At 46.7% G+C, this 24,045-nt stretch overlaps 1 protein-coding gene across 1 annotated transcript in view; it reads right to left on the bottom strand.

Moving 5' to 3' along the window:
* The window catches only part of agrn (agrin), a gene marked incomplete at its 5' end in the record, with an annotated part of 206,570 nt that overhangs the window by 98,578 nt on the left and 83,947 nt on the right, over positions 1 to 24,045 (bottom strand). Inside the window, one exon of the mRNA XM_079226528.1 lies at positions 23,415 to 23,453. Coding sequence (XP_079082654.1) covers positions 23,415 to 23,453 — 39 coding nt within the window. The remainder of the gene's footprint in view (positions 1 to 23,414; positions 23,454 to 24,045) is intronic.

Genomic DNA, 24,045 nt, shown 5'->3' with positions numbered 1-24,045 from the left:
GAGATCTAGAGCAGTTAACGTCATGAAAATAAAAATAAATCCTGCCTCTCTCTCTCTCTCTCTCTCTCTCTCTCTCTCTCTCTGTCTGTCACACATTGCTGCACATTAACTCTATTTCAGAAGAAGACAAAGTGGCAGTTTTTAAATAAAATGTGATGGAAATAAGATTTGCGTGCTATATTTAGATTACACATTAGCAGGGGAGCATATTTAGGAGCAAGCTCTGTCATTTCTCATTCGGTGTCAGAGAAGAGACCCCTCCCCAATGTGGAGACGCAGCACATATATTTGGGGTGGTTGAAAGGGTCGACAGGGGCTATTAGCGGTTCCGGTTATTTTGCTCCGGAGCAGACAGCCGGTGTTAAAGCCTTATTTAAAAAGTTGATGTTAATTACTACAAAACCTGCAACAAAAGTGTTGTATTTCTCCTTTTCTTTAGCTGCTTTTACCAAATACCATTTCTCACGACCCTGGAGCTATGAGAATGAGCTGGCAGGGCCGGGTGTCGATGTCTATCAGCAGCAGAGATGACAGCTAGAGATGCACATAGGGGACCCGCCCCTTCAGAGTTCAAGGGTTCCCCTCTGCTGCCAATTAACCCTTCTCCTCCTCGTTCGAAAGAAGATTCCACACCAAAGCCAAAAGATACATTTTTCTTTTCTCAAATTGGTTGCCAACGGCACCTGCCATCCGACCAAACAATACGGTTGACGGCAATCTGATTGCCCGGGCCAACTGCTCAGTGGGCGAGCCCCGTACACGTTGACGCCGTTCCTTCCCCGCATTCCTCCCGTATGTCTTTGAATGTGACCTGGCACGCCTGCGCTCATCAAATGACACTGCATTCCGCTTTTTTCAACAAATACCGTACTCTTTTTTTCCTCTATTCACTAACGAGCGGGAGGGCCGGACGCCACGACACACCGAGGCTGATGCAAGCAGAGAGACTTCCTCCCTCTGGAGGGACGGCGTATATGCTCGTTATGAATGATCTTTTACTCTCAGGGGGTGGTGAGGATTGGTGAGGGCGAAATATGGAAGCGCGGTGCCGATTCCCGCCCGTCTAAACATAAGCATGCTTCATTAAGAAAGCTTCATTATGTAAATACACATCCCCATTCATGTACTGTACGGACTGACGGGGTGGTGTCGTAACACCGAGGAGTGGAGGAGGCCTTGCCTAATGATGTCATTAAAAGACACAGCGGCATTGGACATGCATGTGTGTGTGTGTGTGTGTGTGTGTGTGTGTGTGTGTGTGTGTGTGTGTGGAGGCTGTCTGGTTCACTGTCGTCCCCGTTGTATTGCAATAAGATCCACTATCTGTTCTTCACAGCCCCGTGACATCAGGTCCGTGTACCTTTTATATTGATTGATTCCTCTCGCTTTCGTTCCCCAGACCTCTGGGGACGTCAGAGGTCAAGCTGAGCCGGGACTCGGCCTCCACTTCAAGGACGTTCCAGAGGAACAGGTGTTCGCTGCGACGTCGGAAAGGTGGGGGTGGGGAGCGGCGGCTTGTGGCGTGAGGAAGCCCCCCCCCGCCCCCCCACCCACAAGTGGATCTAATATAATCCTGGCGGTGGATTTCAAAGAGGCCTGACGATAAATCCGCTGTTGGACAAGGTTAATTCTGAAATTGAAAAGCCTCAGTAATGTGAACCCTCCCCTCTTTGCTCAGTGCATCCATTAGCTTGGATTCCCCAAAGTCATAATAACAGAAACAAACTCACCGGTCGAGCGACTTACGTGCTCTGAGAGGTTGTGTTTTTTTCCAATGTGATCTTGTGGCTTTGAAGAGAGCATCGATGATACAACAGCTTAGCTCCTCATCAGGTGGAGCTGTCAGACTGCTACTAAAGCGTAATCTAGATATAGAGGCACACTTAAACCGATATTGATTTGTGTCGGTATGCCTTTTATTTCAGGTGGCTAAACCCTGTCTGGCCGATCACCGTCTACATTATGATACGGATAAGTACCTCATACAACTTCACTTTCAAAAATAAATAATCCAAAACATCCCTTTTAGTCACACCCTGGAGTTGTCAGGGGATCAGTGGCTAGTTAGTCGGACATTTCTTTACACTTTGACATTTTATAGATCAACAGATTCATTACGTAATTGAGAAAGAATAATCAATAGTGAATATAATTGTGAGTTACAGCCCTGGGCTTTTAAATGTGGAGTTGTTAGCGTTGCATGGACAGATTGATTAGCCGATTGACAGAATATTTATTGACAGTGGTTCCAGCTTCTCACGTCCAGATTTCCTGGTTTTCTGTTTCGACTGCTGGACGGACGGACAAGCCGTCACCTTCAGTCTCCGTTCATTTCTTGACGTTAATACATTGAGTCATAAATGTGCTACATTAATCGATAATGAAAGCAAAAAGAAAGTCAATTTCTGCCCTGATTCAAGCTAATGCAGAGAACTCCGCCATCAAGAAGGAACGCCACCGCGGCTCTTTGGCTTCAGCAATATGGTCGCTCACCTGCAAGTGTACGTTTCTATTAATGTGACTCACATTTCATCCGTACTGAATCTCATGCCAAAAATAATCCATAGCTGCCACCGTGTTCCCCTTTCCAAGCCAATAGTTTGCTGTGACAGAGAGAGAGAGAGAGAGAGAGAGAGAGAGAGAGAGATGATGTGAGCTACAGCGTGGGATGCTGTGTTAATGGCGTGGCCCCTTGGAAATTAACGCTGACACGGGGCAAGTTGGTGTGTGTGTGTGTGTGTGTGTGTTGCGCCGCAGACAGCAGCGTGCACGGCCCCGTCCGCATGTCCACGCATCCCCCGAGCGGTTAAGGAGTGAGGCGCTGAATCAATCCACCTAAGCGGGCGGCCATCGAGGCTCTGGAATCACTACCATAACGCTTTCCGATGCGAAGCCCTTCATCCGTGTCAAATTAGAACATTTTAACGACCACTGCCGCTCAGAATCACTCAAGTCACAGCGATGAACTTTTAACCGGCGATGAAACACTGCAGATGTTTGGAAATCAATTCCTTGTTAATAAAGGAAAGATTCACAGCTTTCACGGTTGTCACTTTGCAAAGTTTTCCGCATTAAACGTTATCGTCACGGTTCAATACTTTGGGCCGTTGGTTGGACAAAACTGGGAACTTATGATGGGAATCTTTCAGACCATTTTTCTGACATTTTCGTGGGCTACACAATTAGCCTAATTCTTTGAAGATAAAAACCAATTATGAGGTTAATGGAAGAGGGAAATAACCATACGCCGTCACCCGCTGTGACCTTGACGACGGCGTAAACTCTCTTCGATTGTTGAAGAACTGAGCATTTCAGCAGGAAAAAGCCAAACAGAGGACAGTAAAGCCATGTGTAAAAACGGGGAGAGTCACTGAACAACAAACGGCAAACACAACCACTTTCCAGATTATCTTAATTGGATGCGGATGAAAGGAAACTATGTGGCAGGAATAGCATTATAAATATATGCAGTATGACCTTAGAGCAGAAAGGGGAAGAGGGGGGAGAAGACTTCAGCAAAGTTTGTATTAAATAAATAAAGCACAGAGAAGAACAAAAAAAGCATTGAACTGCTGGATTTCAGCGGCCGTGTTTAGCAGAGCATCTTCTAACACCAGTGACTGTCGAGGAGGAGCAGCCCTGTACTCCTCGGCTCCGCCTGTCTTCGCTCGCTCTCGGAGACGCACATAAATCCTGCGGACTGCTATTGAGTTCGGCACAATAGGGGAAAAAAGAGGTGCGATTTAGAAGAGCAATCCAAACTTTAGGGGCAGTCGACTTCACTGTCTCTCCTGCAAAGTTTAAATGAGGCTCACAGCAGAGCAGGACGGCCGCAGTGTTCACCCAACGAGACGTACCATCCGGCCTGAAGGCGCCCGAGTGGATCCAGACCTTGAGTTTGCTCCAACTGGCAAGCTTCCAACTTTGTTTAGTTTTTTTTGGGGTGGTGGGGAGGGAGAGGGGGGGTCATGCAGCTCCGCTCACCCATCCAAAGTAGCTGTCGACGCTACGCAGACGCTTGGAGCATCAGTAGAGACGGAGAGGCCGGGTTACTCGCGTGAAATCAGGGCTGCAGATGGAAATCGCATCATGGGTCGACTTTACCGTCTTGATTTATGGCAAACAGGTATGCATATCCCGCTGGGATTTCACAATAAAAGCACATTCCGGAATTGTGGGGGGGGACTGCAACTCTTTTTTTACGAGCACTGGAATTCTATCCACCCAGCTTCAGAGCGATGCCCTGTGGGAAGACGGGAAAGCAGGGAGGCGAGGTTTGCCTACACGTCCTGTGGAGCCTCGACCGAAGGAAACGTGCGTCAGCGTGTGATCCCCGGTGTGTGTGTGTGTGTGTGTGTGTGTGTGTGAATGTCCTGTGCAGCCCACGCAATCAAGTGGAAACCTTTTGCTGATACATCCCTCTCTAGGATACACAAACAAAGTGAGTGCCTGCAGCTGGGTGCTACATGTTCTTAAGGGGGAGTTCAGTGGTGTGTGTGTGTGTGTGTGTGTGTTGTGTGAGGTCTGATCTCGTCAGACAGGTGTAAGTGAGGGGATCAGATCGGCTGTGAAGGAGCGAAAGCATGAAAGCCCACACACCTTTCGTAGAGCGATTGTTAGCTTGACTCCATTAGCCGCCGACACACATCTCCTCCCTCTCTGGCAACAAGTGTGTGGAAGTAAAACAAAACAAAATTGTCCGTAGAGCACGAACGGCAACAGTGTGACAACAAAAAACTAAACAAACCCCCCTAAAAAAAAGGCGGCTCGTTTGCGAGACACTGGCTTCCCTTCCTCTCTCATTTTGTCCCATTTCACTTCGGAGCTTATCTGCCGCGCCGCGCACCATCCAATTTAAATGGAAAACACTTTTAATGTGCGGCAACAAACAGCGTCGCCTGCAAACGAGACAGTCTTTTTTTTTTAAACACACATAGAGCGTTTTGTATATTAAGGGCTTTTTCTTTTTCTTCTTTTCTTTTTTGGCTGAGTGATTCAGCATCTCCCAATGTTAAACACATATGGGGAAGGCAGATAAAATGCTTCCTTTTGTCTCCGCCGTTTTTTGTCGCTCTGCAGCCGCTTTTCTTCCCCTACTTCCCACTTTCAGGGACAGAGTGGGAGGAGAGAACGAGAACGCGGGGAAGGTATTCACTTCTGCTTTATCATCGACTCGACTGCGTGATATGTCCCCCCCTGTCGGGCACGCTAACGATGCTTAGCCCGAATGGCATATGTCTGAGGCCGATTAGGACGACGCATCCTGACGACGTATCAGGGTGGGGGATGGGAATCACGTCAGACTGAATTCGTTCAGCTCCGGTTAGGCGGGTTGGAGACAAGTTTGGGACGGGAGACAGGTGGGATTATGTCGCAGAGAGAGAGACGCCTGGAGCGAGTGCAGCTCCTTGGTGCAGAGGCATTTTGGGCTCCCTAAACCTAAACCTCCGCTTTCGCTTGTGAAAACATTGCAGCACGTGTTCGTCCTTTTTTTGGGGCAGATTTGGCTGCCAGCGTCTTACGCGGCCTTCCAAGCGTCTCCTCGAAAGCTTGTTCTCTCTCCACGTCTGATGGCATGCAGGACTGAGCTTACCTAGAGCTGCAGCAGTTAGCTGCGTGTAATGTTCTCTTTAGTTCATTTTCTACAGCTGTCCATAGAGACGCGTGTGCATGCATGCATGCGTTCATTCATGCCGCTGTCGACGTGAAAAGACATCACCAGGTACATCCCGCTCTTTCTCCAGAGCAGGTGCTTGAAGGCGGGAATGAGGTGACGGCGCCTACTTGGGTTCGCCACTGCTAAACCAGGCGACGGGTTTCGCCGCCGCAGCGGAAGCCGGGAACATTTCAGACGAGCGGCCTTGAAAATTTAGATTGCCTCAGATTCTCTTCCCATTTAATGGAGTGCCAGACTGCATTAACTTGAATCACTTAAGCTAAATGTAGGGCTATTCATATGGTAAGTGGCACCGGGTATGTTTTTTTTTTTTCTTCTTCTTCTTTTTTCTCTTCCCCAGTGTGAATTTATGGATATCTGTGTAGTAAAGATATGAAAAGTAACAACTGCTTATGTTAGAAAAGAAGAAAAAAAAAGTGGAAACGAGAGAGAGAGAGAGAGACCCATGGGCCTTGTTGCCCATTATGCATGCAGCGTTTTCATTTCCATACACGACAGCATGAGATACTAAGAAGTCAGCTGTCAGTGTGTGTGTGTGTGTGTGTGTGTGTGTGTGTGCGCCACCTCTGGCTGGAGCATCCAATGCTGTGCAGGCTACAACCGACACACCGAACAATTAACACGGAAAATGATGAAACCGTTAAGTGCATTACGGCAAGGCCACATTCATTCTGTTCACGTCCACTGGCAGTTGCTATTGTAATAATATCTCTGTTGTTTCATTATTATTATTTATTTTTCTCAGAATTTCCCTGCGGAACAGTGCCTCTGCTGCAACATACTAATCATGATTTCTAATAACCGGCGCCCAAAACAGAGTCACTTCACCGCTTCTAATTTGTAAATGTCCGCATGGGGTTTAAACCTGTGGATGCACGGGTCTCTTAAGAGTCATAACCAAATATAGTTTAGGAGTATATTAAAATGTGCCTCGGGAAAAAAAAATATTGTGGTTCGTAAAGATTGAGTCAGGATTTGTATCTTCAACTTCACCAGAGAGTGAATTGATTTGTTTTTTAACTACCTCACAGAAACAGCCCTTATAAACCGTGATAGCTTATCAAGTTTGTTTTTCGCCAATATGCAAAATATCACTTTTTGCAAGCTCAATATTCCCGTCCGTGCACGCTCTGCTCGCGCGGCCAAACGCGCTGAAGCTTTGTTGCTCTCAAACGAGAAAGCGCTGCTCTCTCTGCGGCTTCTTGAATGTCTCTTTCTGAAAGGAATTGTCAGCCGATGGTCGTGTAGAGCTCACACCACTGCCATCCCGTTGCTTTCTCAGCTCACACCATCACTGGTGTGCTGCTCCACACCGGCAGCTGTCTGGGAAAAAAGGCCTCGTTCAAGGGCGCCTCAACAAATGCCAAAGAAGGAAGGGAGAGTGTTGTTAACTGACTTTGCCCTGAAGGCATCATGTGTTCATACCAGAGACCTGACACAAACGCAGGGTTTTTCTTGTCCCGCTTGCATCCATTCATCCAACCGTTCGTCTGTCCATCCATCCCTGTCTCCATCTCTGTCCCTGTCTCCATCACCCAGAATCAGAATCAGAAGCAGAACTATTTATTGCCAAGTATGTTTACACATACAAGGAAATAAACATTTAACGATAAACATAAAAAGTGCAAAAAAAGGGAGCATGAATATTTACAATTGGATCTACAGAATATAAAAAATATAAAAAATCCATCCATCTCTTTCTCCATCCATCCAACCATTCGTCTGTCTGTATGTCTGTCCATCCAATCATCCATCCCTTTTTCCATCCATCCATCTGCCCATCCATCCATCACTGTGTCTGTCATCTATCCAAACATCCATCCATCCATCCATCCATCTATCCAAACATCCATCCGTCCATCTATCAATCATCCATCCAATTATCCCTCCCTCCCTCCTCTCTACCCCCCCACTCTTTCTCATTCCGATCAAGCTTTCATGAATGCAGGCAGGAGTGTTTCCACTATTTGGCTCGTTCAGCCTTCATTATGTGACCCTACTGCCACACTGATGTGCACACAGACTCACTGAGGCGTGGACTAAGACGCTAACAGCTTTAACTGCACCTGTATGAGCCACCCAGGGGCCACAGGCTGGACCCGTTAACGATGGTTGAGGTGTGTGTGTGCGTGTGTGTGTCTGTGTTAAGAGGGGATGGAAAAAGAGGGCGGTGGAAAGGTCATCATGAATAGTACATGAAGGTAGGTGGGGACAGGTTGTTCAATGTCCATCGCCTCCCTGCAAATGATCTCCAGCTGGCTTGGGTGGGGGTTTGGGACCGGTCAGACAGTGTGTGTGTGTGTGTGTGTGTGTGTGTGCGTTCGTGCGTGCGTGTGTGTGTATCTGGTTGCAGGGGTTCTTCCATATTCATGCTTTGACCTCACTCACTATGTATTCAGCTCCACATGAGACCATTTACATCCTGGAAATTGGGCTGGAAAAAAAGGGAGGTGCCGTGGGGAGTGGGAGTCTGACCTTTGACCCGCACTCTGTGTGTGCATGCATAAAGGTTGGTGATTGACGTAAATATCGCGAATGGATGCCTTGCTTGCTTTCAAAAAAGAAAAGGAAAAACATTTACACTGATACAACACAGATGGCTTCAATAAAATAGTAATTCACATGGCCGCCTGTCAATTACATTTCAATCCAACCTCATCAGTCAACAGACACGGACAGCTTCTCGCTGAATAGAAGCACGGTCACATCTCACACCGTATTTTTTTTAATATCCATCTGCGCTGCTATGAATAGTATTTAATAACTGTCAAGGCCGCCAGGTACAAATCTAAAACCATCCGCTCTTTTACAAAAATGAGACCGAAGTCAACAACAAAGATGCACATGAAATACACCAAATAATGAATTATAACTGAATCATTGAAAAGGTACGCTTTGTTTTTTTAACCAAAGAAATGTCATCCGTCTGTGTGAGCAGTTTGAAATGGGGCTGAATTCCCTTTTCTTTTCATTTTTTAGCTGTTATTGCTTTAAGTGTAATCACACGTGAGAATGGAACGACAGCCGGCGAAGTCGGCCTTCCTTGAGCAACAACCTGACGACCGCTGGTTTTGACTCCCTAGCTAAACGTATAAAGTTAACATGAACGACGATAGGAGTGAAAAACACATCTCTCCGGAAACTAACGTAAATTGCGTAGATGCTCAACCCGAGCGGGCCTGGGGCTCGTTGAGAGGCAGGCGAGAGCCGTACCACTTCAAATCATTCTGTGCGAATGAAGTGCAGCTCTCTTCCCTCTGCATCCACTTATCGGATAATACAGAGCAGCTGTCAACCCCCCCCCCCTTCTGTAAATACACATCGTGTCGTTTGAAAACTTTTCCCTATCTCCGAGTGGGAGGTCGTGAACGGGTTATTTTAGCGCATCATTTGAGAAGCGAACGGGAGAGGCAAAACGCTGATGATTTCAGCGCTCCCAACTTTTCCGGTTATTCTGGGTTTTTCTAATATTACGTCTGAGTCAAGTGTCAGCGCCGAGAAACGTGTCAGAGAATGTGTTGGACTGAGTTATTACCACGCCAGATACAAGCGCAGGCAGTACCAGCCACCACAGACACACACATTCACACTCCACCTGTACACGTCTTCTTTCTCTCCCTTCACTCTTTGCCTTTGACACTTCAGTCCTTCATTATTAATCTCTACACCAATTCTGTCTTCCCTCAGAACCCCTCCAGCCTGCGCTCACACACACACACACACACACACACACACACACACACACAGACACGCACGCACTCACGCTTCAATAATTGATACATTTCCCAGCACTCTGTCTATAAATAGTGTGATCAACATTGCCTTATTCATGCCGCATTTTTCCTCACAAGTGCCGGATCAGAGTCAAAGGCGGATGGAAGACTTTGGACACAAAGATTGGAAAAGGAAATTCATCAAACACACAGACACACAGACACATTAATCCACTCCACTGAGGTAAGAGAGATGAAACAATCTCTCTTACTACATGAATGATGTGGAATGTTGCACCTGGGGTATTAATAACGCATGGCCTCACCGGCACCCAAAAAAATGAAGCCAATGAGACTTTATGTTGGCCTAAAGGACCACGTTATGTCACGATGGGTCACACTCAGACTCACCGAATCAAAAACAATAGCGGGCGCCGTCGTATTTCCGTGGTGCCGTCGTATTGAATGTTTCACAGTACAAGGTCTCCGGCAGAGGAAGTGAGATGCTAAACAGCACCGAGAGCACCAAATTATTTTTCATGACAAAGAATGAAGGTGTGATTACATTACAGAGAGCCTTATCCTTTAGTGCCTTATCTTCCCCCACTGGTTGAAAGATACACCACGCACACACACACACACACACACACACACACACACACACACACACACACACACACACACACACACACACACACACACACATTCTTGGGAGTCTCCGCACCTTCCACCACATGGCAGGGAGCTCAGACTGACTGTGAATTCACAGTAAGCAGTATGCTGGATTTAAAATTAAAAAGATGGCGGCAGGAGCAGAAGCGCCGACTGACAACACAAACTCCGGTGTCTTTCTCGGCTTAATTAGGATGCAGCTGCACTTGTCAAAAAGAGAGGTGTTTTTTTTTTTTTTTGCGCTGCAAGCATGCTGACTCATCTTTATGAAGGAATATGTGTTGCATATGTTACCTCCATCTGCGGTATTTAACAATCTGGTCACATACAAAAGAGCCCTCTACTCATATGTGTGTGTATGAAACTTCTTCCATCCGTGTGATTATTCATATTAACGTGGGAAATCAGTGTTCGGGCTGTAAATGTGTAACAATGGACGCTCCAACAACACAGACATTTTAGTTTTTAAAGTCAGGAGGCAAACAACCGGGCAATAGAGACAGCAAAGGCTAGAGCATGACCTCCTCCGACTCGAGTGTGGAGCTCCAGTATTATGGTCATGTACGTATATGAATAAAGACCTGATGAAGGCTGTGAGATGCTGCTGAAAGCTCAGGAGAAAAGAGAGTAAGAGGACCATGAGTTTTTTTTTTTATAATTTTCTTTTTGTTGTTGTCAGAAAGGCAAAGATGCAACACAGGAGCATTGAGTTTGATTTAAAACTAGTAACACCTGAGCCCACACAGTGGGATTTTCCATGTTAAACGCAAAAGACCACTATACGGTCGCAGAGCAATACTGTTCTCTTCAGTCTACTGGTCTAGAGATAATTCACCCAGGTGCAAAGGCTTTATGCAAAATGTGGTCCTAGTTTTTATATGATTTGGCATATAAAAATAATAAATAAATAAAAGATTTTCCGCTTTGAACGAATCAGGAATGTGTCCATCATCTAGCCTCAAAGTAATGTGATAACCACCTACGGGCCCTAAAACTGGGCATCAAACAAACCGTGAGCTGGTTGTATTATGACATTTCTCCTCTGTTAATCTTTTTTTACAGTCTGTATTTGCTTTGGTCTCATCTACATTGTCTCCCCTGCTGCCGCATCGACCCAAATTCATCCTATCTGATCTCAGATGCTTTTGATGCGTTGTGATCTGCCCGTCCCAACCAATCAGATTCCATCATTGTTGGCGCATTAAACAGCATCGAATACAAAATAAAAATAAAAAACCACACCTTTCGCCTCGCTTGCCGGTGCACATAAAAAGACAAACATTTTAAATATTTAAACCAGGAAGCGTGGATACGTTTGCGAGCATATATCTTTCCTAAATAATGCAGCCGCTCCCAGAGTCTCCAGAGAGACAGCGGGAAAAAAGTAAAAACACATGAAGAGACGAAAGAGATACAAGCATCAGCTTTGGCCGTCTGCACAGTAGAGTCCTCCCTTTTGTGTTTTTTTCAGACAGGCAAAACCCATTGCTGTGATAATCCTGTTTTTTATTATGTGCAACATTAGCTGTGTTTAATCCTGGTTGAAAGTCCTTCAAACAGCTGAAAGCTCTGGGGCTGCATTTAGTTCAGAGGAGTGGCCCAAGATGAAGCGAAGTGTCCGATGTCTCTGCCGATTTCTCCCCTGGCTCATTAAAACTTGATGAACCTGAACACTCCCTCTAAAAGCGGCGGCGGCTCTTTGACAGAGCAGGCCGTGACTCTGGCCATTAGCATAACGTGTTCAGTGATGGAGGAGACAGGGCCTCTCTAAAAATCTAGAAACCAAGAAACTTTTAATAATGCTCTCAACTGTTTTGGCCAAGTTTGGTGTGTCCCCCCCCTTATTGCACATTATTAAACACTCATAAAAGCTTCACTGAACAATATTTATAAATGAGCAATGGGCACTGTTCATCACACACGTGGACGTAGTCACCGTGACGTCACTCATTGGTTTGCGGACTGCAGTTATGAAGCCTCGGGTTCGACATTTTGGCCGTCGCCATCTTGTTTTTTTATGGAACCAGAAATGACACGAGAGGGGTGGAGCTAAGTATAACCAAACGCTGATTAACCATTGTCAACCCCCAGGCTACCCACCCCGTGGCATCACAAGGGTAGCCCCGCCCTAAAGCATACTCTGCTTTATGGTGTATTTGTCTCTAAATGGACCATCATTTACTAAATAAACATCATGCTGTATTGAAGAAGACTTGAAACGAGCGACTGAGACCATAAACTCATGTTTACTTAAAGTGAGAAGGAGGTTAGTTTTCTCATAGACTTCAATACAATCAGATTTAGGAGTCGCCCCCTGCTGGCCATTAGAGAGAATGCAGGTTTAAGGCACCACAGCACTGGCTTCTCTTTTCAGAGGCGCAGGCTGCCTCCTGTCGGTCACGAAGACTTTCCTGTCCTCTAAAGCCACCTTTAGAAACTCATATATTCTGAAGTAGATGAGACGAAGAAGCTAACAAACCGTTTGCTGAGAGAATCATGCTTTTTTTTTTAAATAAAGAAAACGGTGCGTGTTCTCTGAAGCGATACTTATGAAATGCAACACAAGAGAGGCAATCACAGGATGCTATCGCCGAGAAATGATGGTTGAAAATGCAGAAGTATCGAAAATAGGCTTTTTACAATCTTAAGGGTTATACAATTGCCAGCTAAAGATGAAAATGTTCCATCAGATGGAGTTGTTCCCAGACCATAACCTACTGTTTGAGTTGAGCACTAACTGCATGTAGACAACAGGATATTCGGTGTGACAAAGGACGTTTTTCAGACCACTGTGTTAAATCAATGGACTAGAGAAAGAAGCAGCAAAACAGATATGAATATATATGAGAAAGTGGCAGATTGCAACTTTTGAAATATTAAAAGAAAAAGTCTGCTCAACGCCGCGTCTGAGGGACTTAAAATATGCATGTCTATTTGCAAAATTTAACATGGCGGGGACTCGCCGAGAACCCCGTCTAAGACAACCGCACATCAACCCGTTCGTTAGCTGAACAGCGTTAACAGCGTTCGTTAGCTGAAATGCTTCATGGAGCATGTCAACAATGCTCCATGAAGCGCTGTTTACTGGCTATGGCGGCGAGGGGAGAGAAGAAAGAAAAAGAGCCAATTCTAAAGCTGGTTTGGGTTCTCATCGGAGGATGTGTTTGGTCAGTGAGCAGCAGGGAGACTATGGAGATCGTCTCGTGCTTAAGTTGGCTTCATGCGCATCCTTTGACAAACACCAATCCCTCTGTGTTTACCTGCTTTGTCTGGAGGGTGTGCTGATGCATAATAATACGTGTGCGTGCTTATGTATGTGTTCAAATGCAGGTGTGTGCGTGTATGTGTGTGTGTGTGTGTGTGTGTGTGTTCGGCCCCTGAAGCCAGCCACCTCTTATCTCCGACACCATATCTCATCTTTTGCAGGAGGACTGCTGTGACCTAATCTAACACTGCCCCCAGGAGCGGAAAGTGTGTGTGTGTGTGTGTGTGTGTGTGTGTGTGTGTGTGTGTGTGTGTGTGTGTGTGTGTGTGTTGGCTGCCATCTGCCACTGCCCGGCCTCTCTGTCGCAGCCTGACCTGTGCGGCCGTCTAACGGGAACCCGGCTGCCATCACTTTAATGGCAACTAGTTCAGAGCCACTCCAGACGAGATAGCCGAGTGGAAGAAAAACACCACCAAAAAAACCTCCCGGTATCTGATTGAGAGACAAAAATAGGGCGCTTCACATCGTCGCCTCAACCAATCGCTGTTCCTCTCTGCTATAATGGAACCGGTCGGGGGCGCAGGGGGTTGGAGGAAGTGATTGAATCGTAGCGTGGCATCAGATGAACCCAGAGGTAATTGCACATTCTCTCCTCCATTTTGAACAAGAGGGAATGCGCTGCCTGTCGGGGGTATTGATGAGCGTCACATGGCTCGAGTCTGACCGCGTGCTGCGTTCAAGTCCGACTGAGAACCCCCCCCCCCCACACACACACACCGCAAACACCTCGGTCGAGAGCCAATTTTCGACACGTAAGTGATTCAACGGCGTTTGGCCATTGACACCACAGAGAGGAGCCGGCAGAGCAATGCATTCTGGGTCCGCTCCACCTGTGAAGGGCTCCAACTGGACCAATCTGTTTGAATTGAAATTACTGCAAAGTGGAAGGAATTTCTGGGAGAAGAAGAAGAAGAAGAAGAAGAAGAAGAAGAAGAAGAAGAAGAAGAAGAAGAAGAAGAAGAAGAGAGGACGAGGAAGGGGGAGGGATTTAAATCGAAGGGGAATTTTAAGTTCAGGTCAATTTTTGAACGATGATGACTTAATATTCTCAGTATGCAGGAGGGGGAAGTACGCATATTTGAGTTTTTGCCCTTGCTCTCCCAGTCTCATTTCTTTCTTCTCTTTTTCTAGCTCTCCCTCCCACATCTCTTCCTTTATTGTTTCTTGCCCCCTCTCAATCCCCTTCCTCTTTTTTCTTCTTCTTCATTTCGCTCCTTGTTACCCGGCAATCATCTCCTGACCCCTTTAGTGAGCGCCCTGGCCCGCGGGCTTGGGAACCACATTTTAACGATCTCACCGCTGAGCCTTCCCCTCTCCTCAGGGCCGTGGGATGCAGTTACTTCTGACTGCGTCCACAACCAATGGACTGTGTTAGACAGACACTCGCTCTCTCCCTCATTATCCACTGGAACCCGTTGCACATTGAACAGACGTACAGACACCTCGTACAGGCTGCAGTTCAGCCCGGAGCGAGATGAGTTCAGAGACGGAGAGAAAAGGTATTAAGAAGAGCAACAAAAACAAAACAACATCCAGTTTAAGTGTGGAGTCTGTTTGTTCTTTTCCTTTTCCTTCCAACATTAATTCTGCCATTATCACAGCTGATTAAACACTGATTCAAGCTATCAGGCGATATCTAAAGAGCAAGCATCTCAAGTACCAGCAGCTACAATCGCGTCCTTGAATCAGGCTTTAATATCCTGCTGAAGTGGAGGGGGAGCGCTTTGGAACAAATTAGCACCAAAAAAAAGAAAAAAAGATGCTAAAAATGATACGATGACTTGTCCACCTGCTGATGGGGCTTTTTCCACTTAAGTCTCAGTAATAGTCAACTTGCTCTTGTACGTGAGTTTTTTTGCAGTGGAAGTGCAAGGAGACAGCTGTGGGGATGAGAGCCGTCTGACTCCAGCGGGAAATGTCGAGGCTAATACTAGGACTCACTGGACGCCTTGTTTTCCTACCAGTGTGTATCTGTCTGTGTGTGACATGAGCTCACTCGCTATGAAATTATGTATGCAATGCATGACATTTTAGTGCTCTTCAGTCATTTGATACACAACCCACTCACCCATACATCAAGCCAGACACATATACAACAGCCTGAGCCGTGCAGGAGAATGCTTGCAGGTGTGCCGAGGGGGTTAAAAAACACACTTAGACGTATTATGACTGTAATGAAGATGCACAATCCTCAAATCGGGAATCCTTCATTTCCCACAGTGCGTAAACCAACAGCCTCTTCCACCTGCATGGTGAACTCTACAAGCTGTGTAGTCCTCTGACAAAGTGAACTGCTTCTTATGTGCAACACTGCCCCTTTAAACCCTTCACAATTAAACCCAATTAAACAATTAAACCTTTCAAATTTCACATTTCAAGTTAACAAAATAAATACATGTATATATGTATGGAGATATATGGATATACATGTATATACACATGTATATATGTATTTATATATGTATATGAATGTACGTATTTTTATATTTTTTATCATAGGCCATTAAGACTACAAAATAAGTTCCAGTTGTGCATTTGTTTGCGAGGCCCTTAGCCATGACCCTGAAAAAGTCTTATATATATAATGAAATGCAGCAGTTTCTTCAAGTAACACACACACACACACACACACACACACACACACACACACACACACACACACACACACACACACACACACACACACACACAGCTTGCCTTCAGACACCAACCCTTAATTATGGAGTTACAGAGTGCACTGGGGTGCATGGGACTCGCTGGACGAGTGCAGAGCAGCTATACGGACACACACACACACACACACACACACACACACACACACACACACACACACACACACACACACACACACACACACACACACACTGCTTTCACTACTCAAGTGAGAGAAAATAATCTCCAAAGGTCATGCCCATTAGTCCCAGTGGCACAGCATAGTTGTCCATATTGCTTTCTCTCTCAAGCCCCCACCAAAAACCAGCTAAATTGTTGTCAATTGTTCAACTGTTTCTATTCCTCTCTCTCATTATGGAGATGAGCAAGAAGGCAGACGTGCGAGGTTGCTGGAATACTAAGCACTGTCTGTTTGTTCTCGCTCGCACACACACACGCACATGCACACACACACGCTCACGCACACACACACACACACACACTCCGAGGTGTGTGGCTAAAAAAAGAAAAACTGAGGTTGTTGTATTGTAATGACGAGTTAAATGCACGGGAGGAGTGAACAAAACAATATATGCACAAAACCAGCCTGGGGGGGGAGAGAATTAATTCCCCTCATTTGCACAGAACATCCTTTTTCCTTCTTCTTCTTCTTCTCAGTCCTTCTGGCAGGTGCATTGGACAGAAAGACGGATACACAGGAAGACGAATCATGATCTGCTGGATACATTTTCTGCTCCCCCCTCCCCACCACCACAGCTGGAGCACGGTTGGAGAATTAAAGGACGACAGAGAGGAAGAGCGTTCTCACTCCTCCGACCGCCTCAGTGATACATTTCATTTCTGAGCGGCTGGTTAACTCTGCGCTGACCAGTTAAGCCTAAATTATATTTTCCATATCTGCTTTGTAATGAACGCGAGGGTGATGTATTTAGTTGTTTTTTTTGCTTCTGCTTCTGCTTTTGCTTCTGCAGCTCAAATATACACAGTATATATATATATATATATATATATATATATATATATATATATATATATATATATATATATATATATACTGTATATGTGGACTCAGACACACAGCAGCAGCCGGTAAAGAGAGACCAACAAAGCAATATAACACTGATGGAAGATCTTAAAGGGTGTTTCTCTTCGTGCACTAAGACATTACAATTGGAATGTATTGCATATTTTTGTCTAAATATTGTTGATTTAATGCGTACGATATGTGCCCAGCCGTACATTTACGCACCCGTCTCTATCATTAGGAGGAGCTTTGTATTCAGGTTTGAGCGATACGTCCCAGAGGCCAGAGGACTTGTTTGAGAAAGAATGGCTCGGGATCTAATTAAAAAATAATGGGACTGATATGTACATTTTCCTGCAGCGATAAGGGTTTTGTCTTGCCTTGTGTGCGTGTGTGTGTGTGTGTGTGTGTGTGTCGGCCTCAAGGAATAGTAGAAGTCAGCGCCTCTTGTTCCGGCGGGGGCTCAGTGGCTGCTTTGTGCTCACATGAGCTGCACCAGTGGTCCAGCGGAAAAGGGGGAAAAGGGGCGGCCCCCGACTCGGCAAGTCCAGAACTTACATAATAGTCTTCGTGAAATGTGTCGCACTGTGGCGAACTATGTGGCGAACTATGAGGCGAACGATGTATCGTCTAAGCCACGCCCCCCAGCCAAATAACAGGGTCTTTGCAGTCTTTTGTACTTCGTGCTTCTCTCTTTGTCTCAACATCGTCTGCTCTCTGTCTCGCTCTCTGCTGTCACATGAATCTCAGTGAGAGGGCAGCAATCAGCACGCTCACACACACACACACACACACACACACACACAAACAGGTTGTGGTTGACGTCAGGGCTTCCAGGTCCGGAAGTCGAATGGAAGGGGATGACCTGAATGACGACAACCAACACATGTAAGCAAAAAGCTCCCCACTTGTGTGTCTGTGTGAGTGTGTGAGTGTGTGTGTGTGTGTGTGTGTGTGTGTGTGTGTGCGTGTGTGTGTGTGTTAACAGTATGGGTGAGACTTCCAGCTCACTGCAGATGGAGCTACCATGCGAGCAGTGAATTGTGAATCGACTGTTTACCAGAATGGATAAGAGGGTCCACGGACTGATCCACAACCAGCTGCACATCTGGTTGCCATGACAACCGCCAATAAATGTACGGGTACAGAAGACAACCGAGCGAGCTGATATCTCCACTTTAGAACTGATAATTCCACCCTGAAATGTGTGTGTGTGTGTGTGTGTGTGTGTCGGGGTCAGGTTGTGGGTGGGAGGTTCACCCATGGATAGTTTCCCACCCTCCCCTGGTTATGAGCCTCCAAGAAACGCACACACACACACACACACAAATTTGTCACGCATACTCAACAGGGAACACATGCGCACTCGCACACAGCAACACAAAGCACCAAAGCACGCCGACGCGGATAAAAGTTGATACAAACTGTTAAATGGGATGTTCGGGCGCCGGGGAGAGAGTGCGTGCCCGTGTGAGTTCGAGTGTGTCTGTGTGAAGTGTGTGTTTGTGTGTTCGCGCACACATCCTGAGGTTCAACTGCAATCTGTAAACAATGTTTCTAGCTGAGCGAAGAAAAACAAGAGACAAAGGGGTGAAATGTTCAAGAGAGTATGAGAGCGTGTGCGTGTGTGTGTGTGTGTGCGTGTGCGTGTGTGTGTGTCTGTCTGACAGAACAAGAGAGCACTGAACTGCAGCTGCCTCGACTTCCACAGCAGCCGGCTGCCTGTGAGCACAGAACCACGACGTATATACAGTATCTGTGAGAACAGTGAGGATGTTGTCAACGCTCCGGTGACTTCCACTTCTTAATTAGGGAAAACACTAACTCGGCTAATAGCAGGATATTGTTCCAGCCACTTATTTTCCTGTAATTACACAACCCTGACAGCGAAATACATCCCACTAGTTACGCTTTCCTATTTTTTTTCATTCTTTTTTTTTTTTTTGTCACGGCCACCCAACATTTAAATTAGCACCTAGCCATCATCATCGAAAAAGAAAAAAAAAAAAAAATTGACAACTGAGTCCCGGTGTAAAAATACGGAATAAAAAAAATGATTCTGCTGTGTTAATGAGAAGGAATGAGCGACGGCGGCCTTTCACTGGGCGCTGAATGGCTGCCGCTGCTGCCGCGCATCGACACGCGAGGAACATGGAGCGCTCATTCAAAGGCGACATCGCTCCCTTCTGCGCGCTAATTACTTCCAATATATGACAAAGAGCTGGGAACGGGGGTAAAGGCTTTCAAACCCGTCCCTCTGCGCCGCCGTGCCGAGCTGATAAGGCCTTCGATAAGCAGCCCCAAACTATTAATGAGCTCGCATTGGAATCGTGGCGTCAATGGGGTTTTGTTTGTCCCTCTCTTGTCATCCTTTCAGACACTCGGCTCAATGGAAATTAGCTTTATTTTCTGCTTTATTGTTGTTGTTGTGTTGAATTCATGAGGAAGATATACATCCCTTTGTACAAAGCGTAGATGAATATAATGTGTGACTAACGAGGCAAAATGAAAAGTCGCCATCAATATGGACATGCAGCGTAGAATATTCATGAGTGAAATATAGACTAAACGATGTCCTAAAAAAACACACCTTGAAAATGAATTGGCCCGCAATCTGTTGCTGCCTTTGTTGACGCTTATCTGGCAACGAGAGTCCGGTTAAAAGCGGATGTAGCTGGTGCAGAATACTCTGTATGGCTTGGATCAAACAGAGGGGTCTGATGCCAACGAATCAGAAGAACTGCTGATCCTCGAGGTCCGAGGTCCGGGAACAACCTGCGTCAACGATCGGCATTGCTAACTGTGTCAACAATTACTCGGTGTCCTTGGGAAGGAAAAGCAAGGTAAAGTGCAGCCCCCGCCAGTTCCCTCCTTTCTGGCTAATATATATATATATTTTTTTCCCTCTCTTTGGACTACTACTCTAACCCATCTCGACAGATCGATACCGGGGTAAAGCCTTTCCTCACTACTTACCGAGCACCTTCAGGGCGCTCACGTATCTGCTGAGTCCACAGGCGCGCTGGAAAGCAGACATGCTGCCCTGACCGGGGGAGGGCGAGTTCAGCTGCGTAATTTGAAGGCTCTGTGTACTTTAAAAAGGGCAACAAACTTTCCCCGTTGATAAAGTGTCAAGGCCGCCCCCCCTCCCCCTGCACAGCGGCGGGCTAACAAGCTGCTCCGTGTCAAAAGCCGGACATGACAACCCCTTTCTGTGAAATCGCAATCCTAGGGAGGCAACAACGTTACCGCGAACCCTTTTGATATCTTGATGCGGGGCATTCTCCGCCCCGCCGCCTCGGCCCCGAAAAGATGAGGTAGATATTTTTTGCCTCCGTTGTGTGAAATCTGTGATGTGAAATGATTTAATTAAGATAGGCCGCGGAGCCATAATTAATTCTGCCTCTCTCCGAGTTAGGCTTACTGTCAAGAACACAGGAAACGGCTCCGGCGGAATAAATTACAGGAGGGTTGCATGTGTGTGTGTGTGTGTCTGTTGTTTTGTTTTTTACCTCCCACATCTGAGGGGGTAATGGGTTTGCAGCTCTTAGTTACTGTATTCTCCCAGAGCTGACAAAAGGTTTTGTCAATTCTTTAAGAAGAGGTAGTGTTCTTTTAGTTTTTGCCGTCCCTCCATCTCAGATCAAATCACACATCAGTCCAGGAGTTTATTTTTGCCTGTCAGTGAGGCGCGTCCTCCGGGGAACACTGTCAGCGGCAAGATGCGAAATTGAAGGATTCTCGCAGGCTCCTGCCAGGCAGCCGGTCACGGAGGACCTCCGAACTGTCAGAGGCTCTGTTTTCTGATTACGCGCATCCTTTCCTCTCGGGGTCCCGGGCCCCGTCCTGGATCCTCTGTTCGGCCGCTGTTCAGTCTCCTGCGGTTGCGTTCGGAGGAAATAAAAGGGAAGCTCCGGGGAGCCGTGTGCAAGCGGACTTTCCTCCGAAGTCTTTGAGACTGAATTCCAGAAAAATAATCTATTCTTTATCCTTGTTCAATTACAGCTGGATCTGGCGTAAGTCACCTGGTTTAGTAATAAACCTTCACAGATTGTATTTGATACTAGAGCCTCCTTACGATGCCCTTAACTAGTGCACCAACATGCCTCCTTTGGGGCGAGAGCCTCGATCATCCAGGGTGTCGTCCCCCGATCCCCAAAGTCCAATACTAATCCCTCGAGCTACAGAATCCTCTGAGCTCGCTTTGACCAAACGTGCAACGCCTGTCTTATTATCGGGAGACGACAGGCAATAATGAGCGCGGCCTGAGCCAAGCAACTGCTGCTTTGGAGCCTTCAAAGAGAGGCCTAATTAGAGGCTGCTTAGTGACTTTTGTCGCTTCATTTTTTTCTCGACTGGTGATTATAGGCCATTCATTGGGGAGGACTCATCAGCTATCTGCGGCTGGCGGCGCACGCCGTGAATTCCATCGAAGAGATTTGCTTGTGTTGTGCCGAACCCGCGTTTATTTACTTTTTTGTTCCCTCCCACCGCCAGCGAATCCCGAGACTTCCCTCACTCTAATTTGCAGAACAAATGTCTTTACTTTCTGCGGCATCTCCTCGCGCTAATAAGGACGTCTCATCAGCGGGCAGCTCAGAGACAAATTAGGCCGTTTGAAAGTGCAGACTGGCGGGATCTCGTGTGTGATTTCCTGTAATGAAGTGCTGAGCGTCCTTCGGCACTGAGGGCCACGTTTCGGTAGAACAAGGCCCCGTGCTCTTTGGAGCACATTTGACTAATTGCGGAGCGATATTAGCCCGTCTGCTGGTCTGCAGCGTCTTCTACATCGCCCATCCACCACTGCTGAAAACCCCCGTGCCTCCAAAAAAGTGGCCTACTGTCTTATTTGGGCCAACTCTAATTGTCTCACTAATCTCTCCAGCGCTAAATGACCCGGAGAAACTGCGTCCCGCAGGGCAGGCTTACGCCGCTGATTGGAGACTTTGCCTTTTGTTTTGCTTGGCATATTAAAACAGCACAGGCTGCTGATGTTAAGCCTGCAGAACTATTGGAAATGTAATTAAGGGCTAGCAGCAGCTTTTAAATGGTTGACTAGTGCAGAAACAAACTGCGGGCCTTCAGACGGCAAAGACAACTTTCATACCCGGGAAATGAGTGGCTCAATCGATAAGCGGGGCGTCATTTCCTTTGTCGGGGGGTGAGGGGATTCAATGGCTGACAGAAATGGGCTGCACACAGTTTCTCATTTTTCCAGTGGAGAGACCAATTTCATGGCAATATTGGCTTCAAACACAGACCCCTCCGTGAGATATAATCATTTATCAAGTACATTTTCATTTGCTGTTGAAGCAAAAACATGTGTTTTGTCTTATGAGGCACATAAACGGAAAAAAATAGAATAATACAAATAGACATTCTCTTCAGGTGTTCGAGCGCAATTATTCGTCGAAGCCAAACATTTCACATCGGCAGAAAACAGGCTTTTGACCGGAGAAACAATCACATTCATCACAAAACCACCTCTAATTTGCTACTTTTTTTTCTCTTGCGGACCGCTTTGTCCGAACACGCTGGCCCATGGGGCGAGTGATTGGGCAATTACCAGAAACAGACTCAGAAAGCCCCCACTGTGGCCTTTTGTCCCTGACATCAGCCGGCCGGCTGTAATCATTAGAAGCATGTTTTCCTCGCGCCTTTTCTCCACACGAAACCTCAGGCTTTGTAGCCCGCGTACAAGTGGCACGACGCGACACCTTCGGAACCGGTTGGAGTTCGTCCCTGGCTGTCTGTCATGAGCAGTATGAAAGAAAAACACAACTCTCGCTCACTGCGCTGCCTCTGATAAATATTCATGATAGCAGCTTGAAAAACAGCTGTTTTCCTTCAATTAAAGTCTGCCAAGATCCACTGTTTTGGAAATTAATTGTATGTTTTTTTTTGTATTAAAAAACTTATGTTACTTGGCCAGAACAAAAGAAACAATGCAGCACCCATTGCAAAGATTTTAATGTGTGGGATGGAAGGAGGTGATGGTGCTGCTCACCCCCCCAGTAGACTACCCAGGGAAAGGGAAAGGGATAATCCTATTAGACTCTATCAGAAGGACGCGTGTGCCGCCGTGCTAACAGGTAGTGAACATCAGCCCAACCAGCCGTGCGGAGCGAGATCAAATCAAGTCATCAAAAGATCCCTCTCACATCAAAGCCCCGGGCGGACCTGGCCACGTGCTCGCCATACCAACCGTGCAGAGACACACACACAAAATAAGGCGGAGCGGACCGAATCGGGGCCTCGACGCGCAGACGTCTGCCCACTTCAAAAGGCAGGGAGTGCGCTGTCCAAGGTCATTATTCGCAGGTACAGCGCCAAAACACCAGTGGTCAACGGCGGCGAGAAGAAAGAATAGAAAAAACACAGAGGACTTACCATCAGGAGGCTGGGGCGGCGTGAAGTGAGGAGGTTTGTCTGAAAGAGATAAAGAGAAAGGGTTTTTAGTTTGTTGTGTGTGTGTGTGTGTGTGTGTGTGTGTGGTGGGTTGTGGTGGGTTGTGGTGGGGGTAGAGACTTCCCAGAGGTGCTGGCAAAGTAATTGAGTTGCTACACACACACACAACAAAAAAGACACATTTTCTATCCGTGGGGGGGGCTGCAGGAACCCAGCAGGGGCTAAACGACAGGATTGTATTTGTCTTTTGTCTTATTGTTTCCATGGTCTTGTCATCCCAAACTACACCGCAGGACTTTTGATATCATAAGAGCACATGGGGTGAAGGGACGTGGTGTGTGTGTGTGTGTGTGTGTGTGTGTGTGTGTGTGTGTGTGTGTGTGTGTGTGTGTGTGTGTGTGTGTGTGTGTGTGTGTGATAAGATCCGAGCGAGTGACGGTGAGATAAGATTTGGGAATTCCACTCCGGTGAAGACATACAGCACATCAGTGAAAACGCACTCACTCCCCACCCGCACTAGCAGCCATATGCAGAATAAATCAGATTGTTTTTGTTACCCCCCCCCCCCCCCCCCCCCCCCCCCTCAATACATCAAATGACATCATTCTACTCT

Source organism: Taurulus bubalis, assembly GCF_910589615.1.
Source record: "Taurulus bubalis genome assembly, chromosome: 11".
Classification (NCBI taxonomy): Eukaryota; Metazoa; Chordata; class Actinopteri; order Perciformes; family Cottidae; genus Taurulus; species Taurulus bubalis.
The sequence above is the reverse complement of the archived record's forward strand: the minus strand, read 5'-3'. Positions and strand labels throughout refer to the sequence as shown.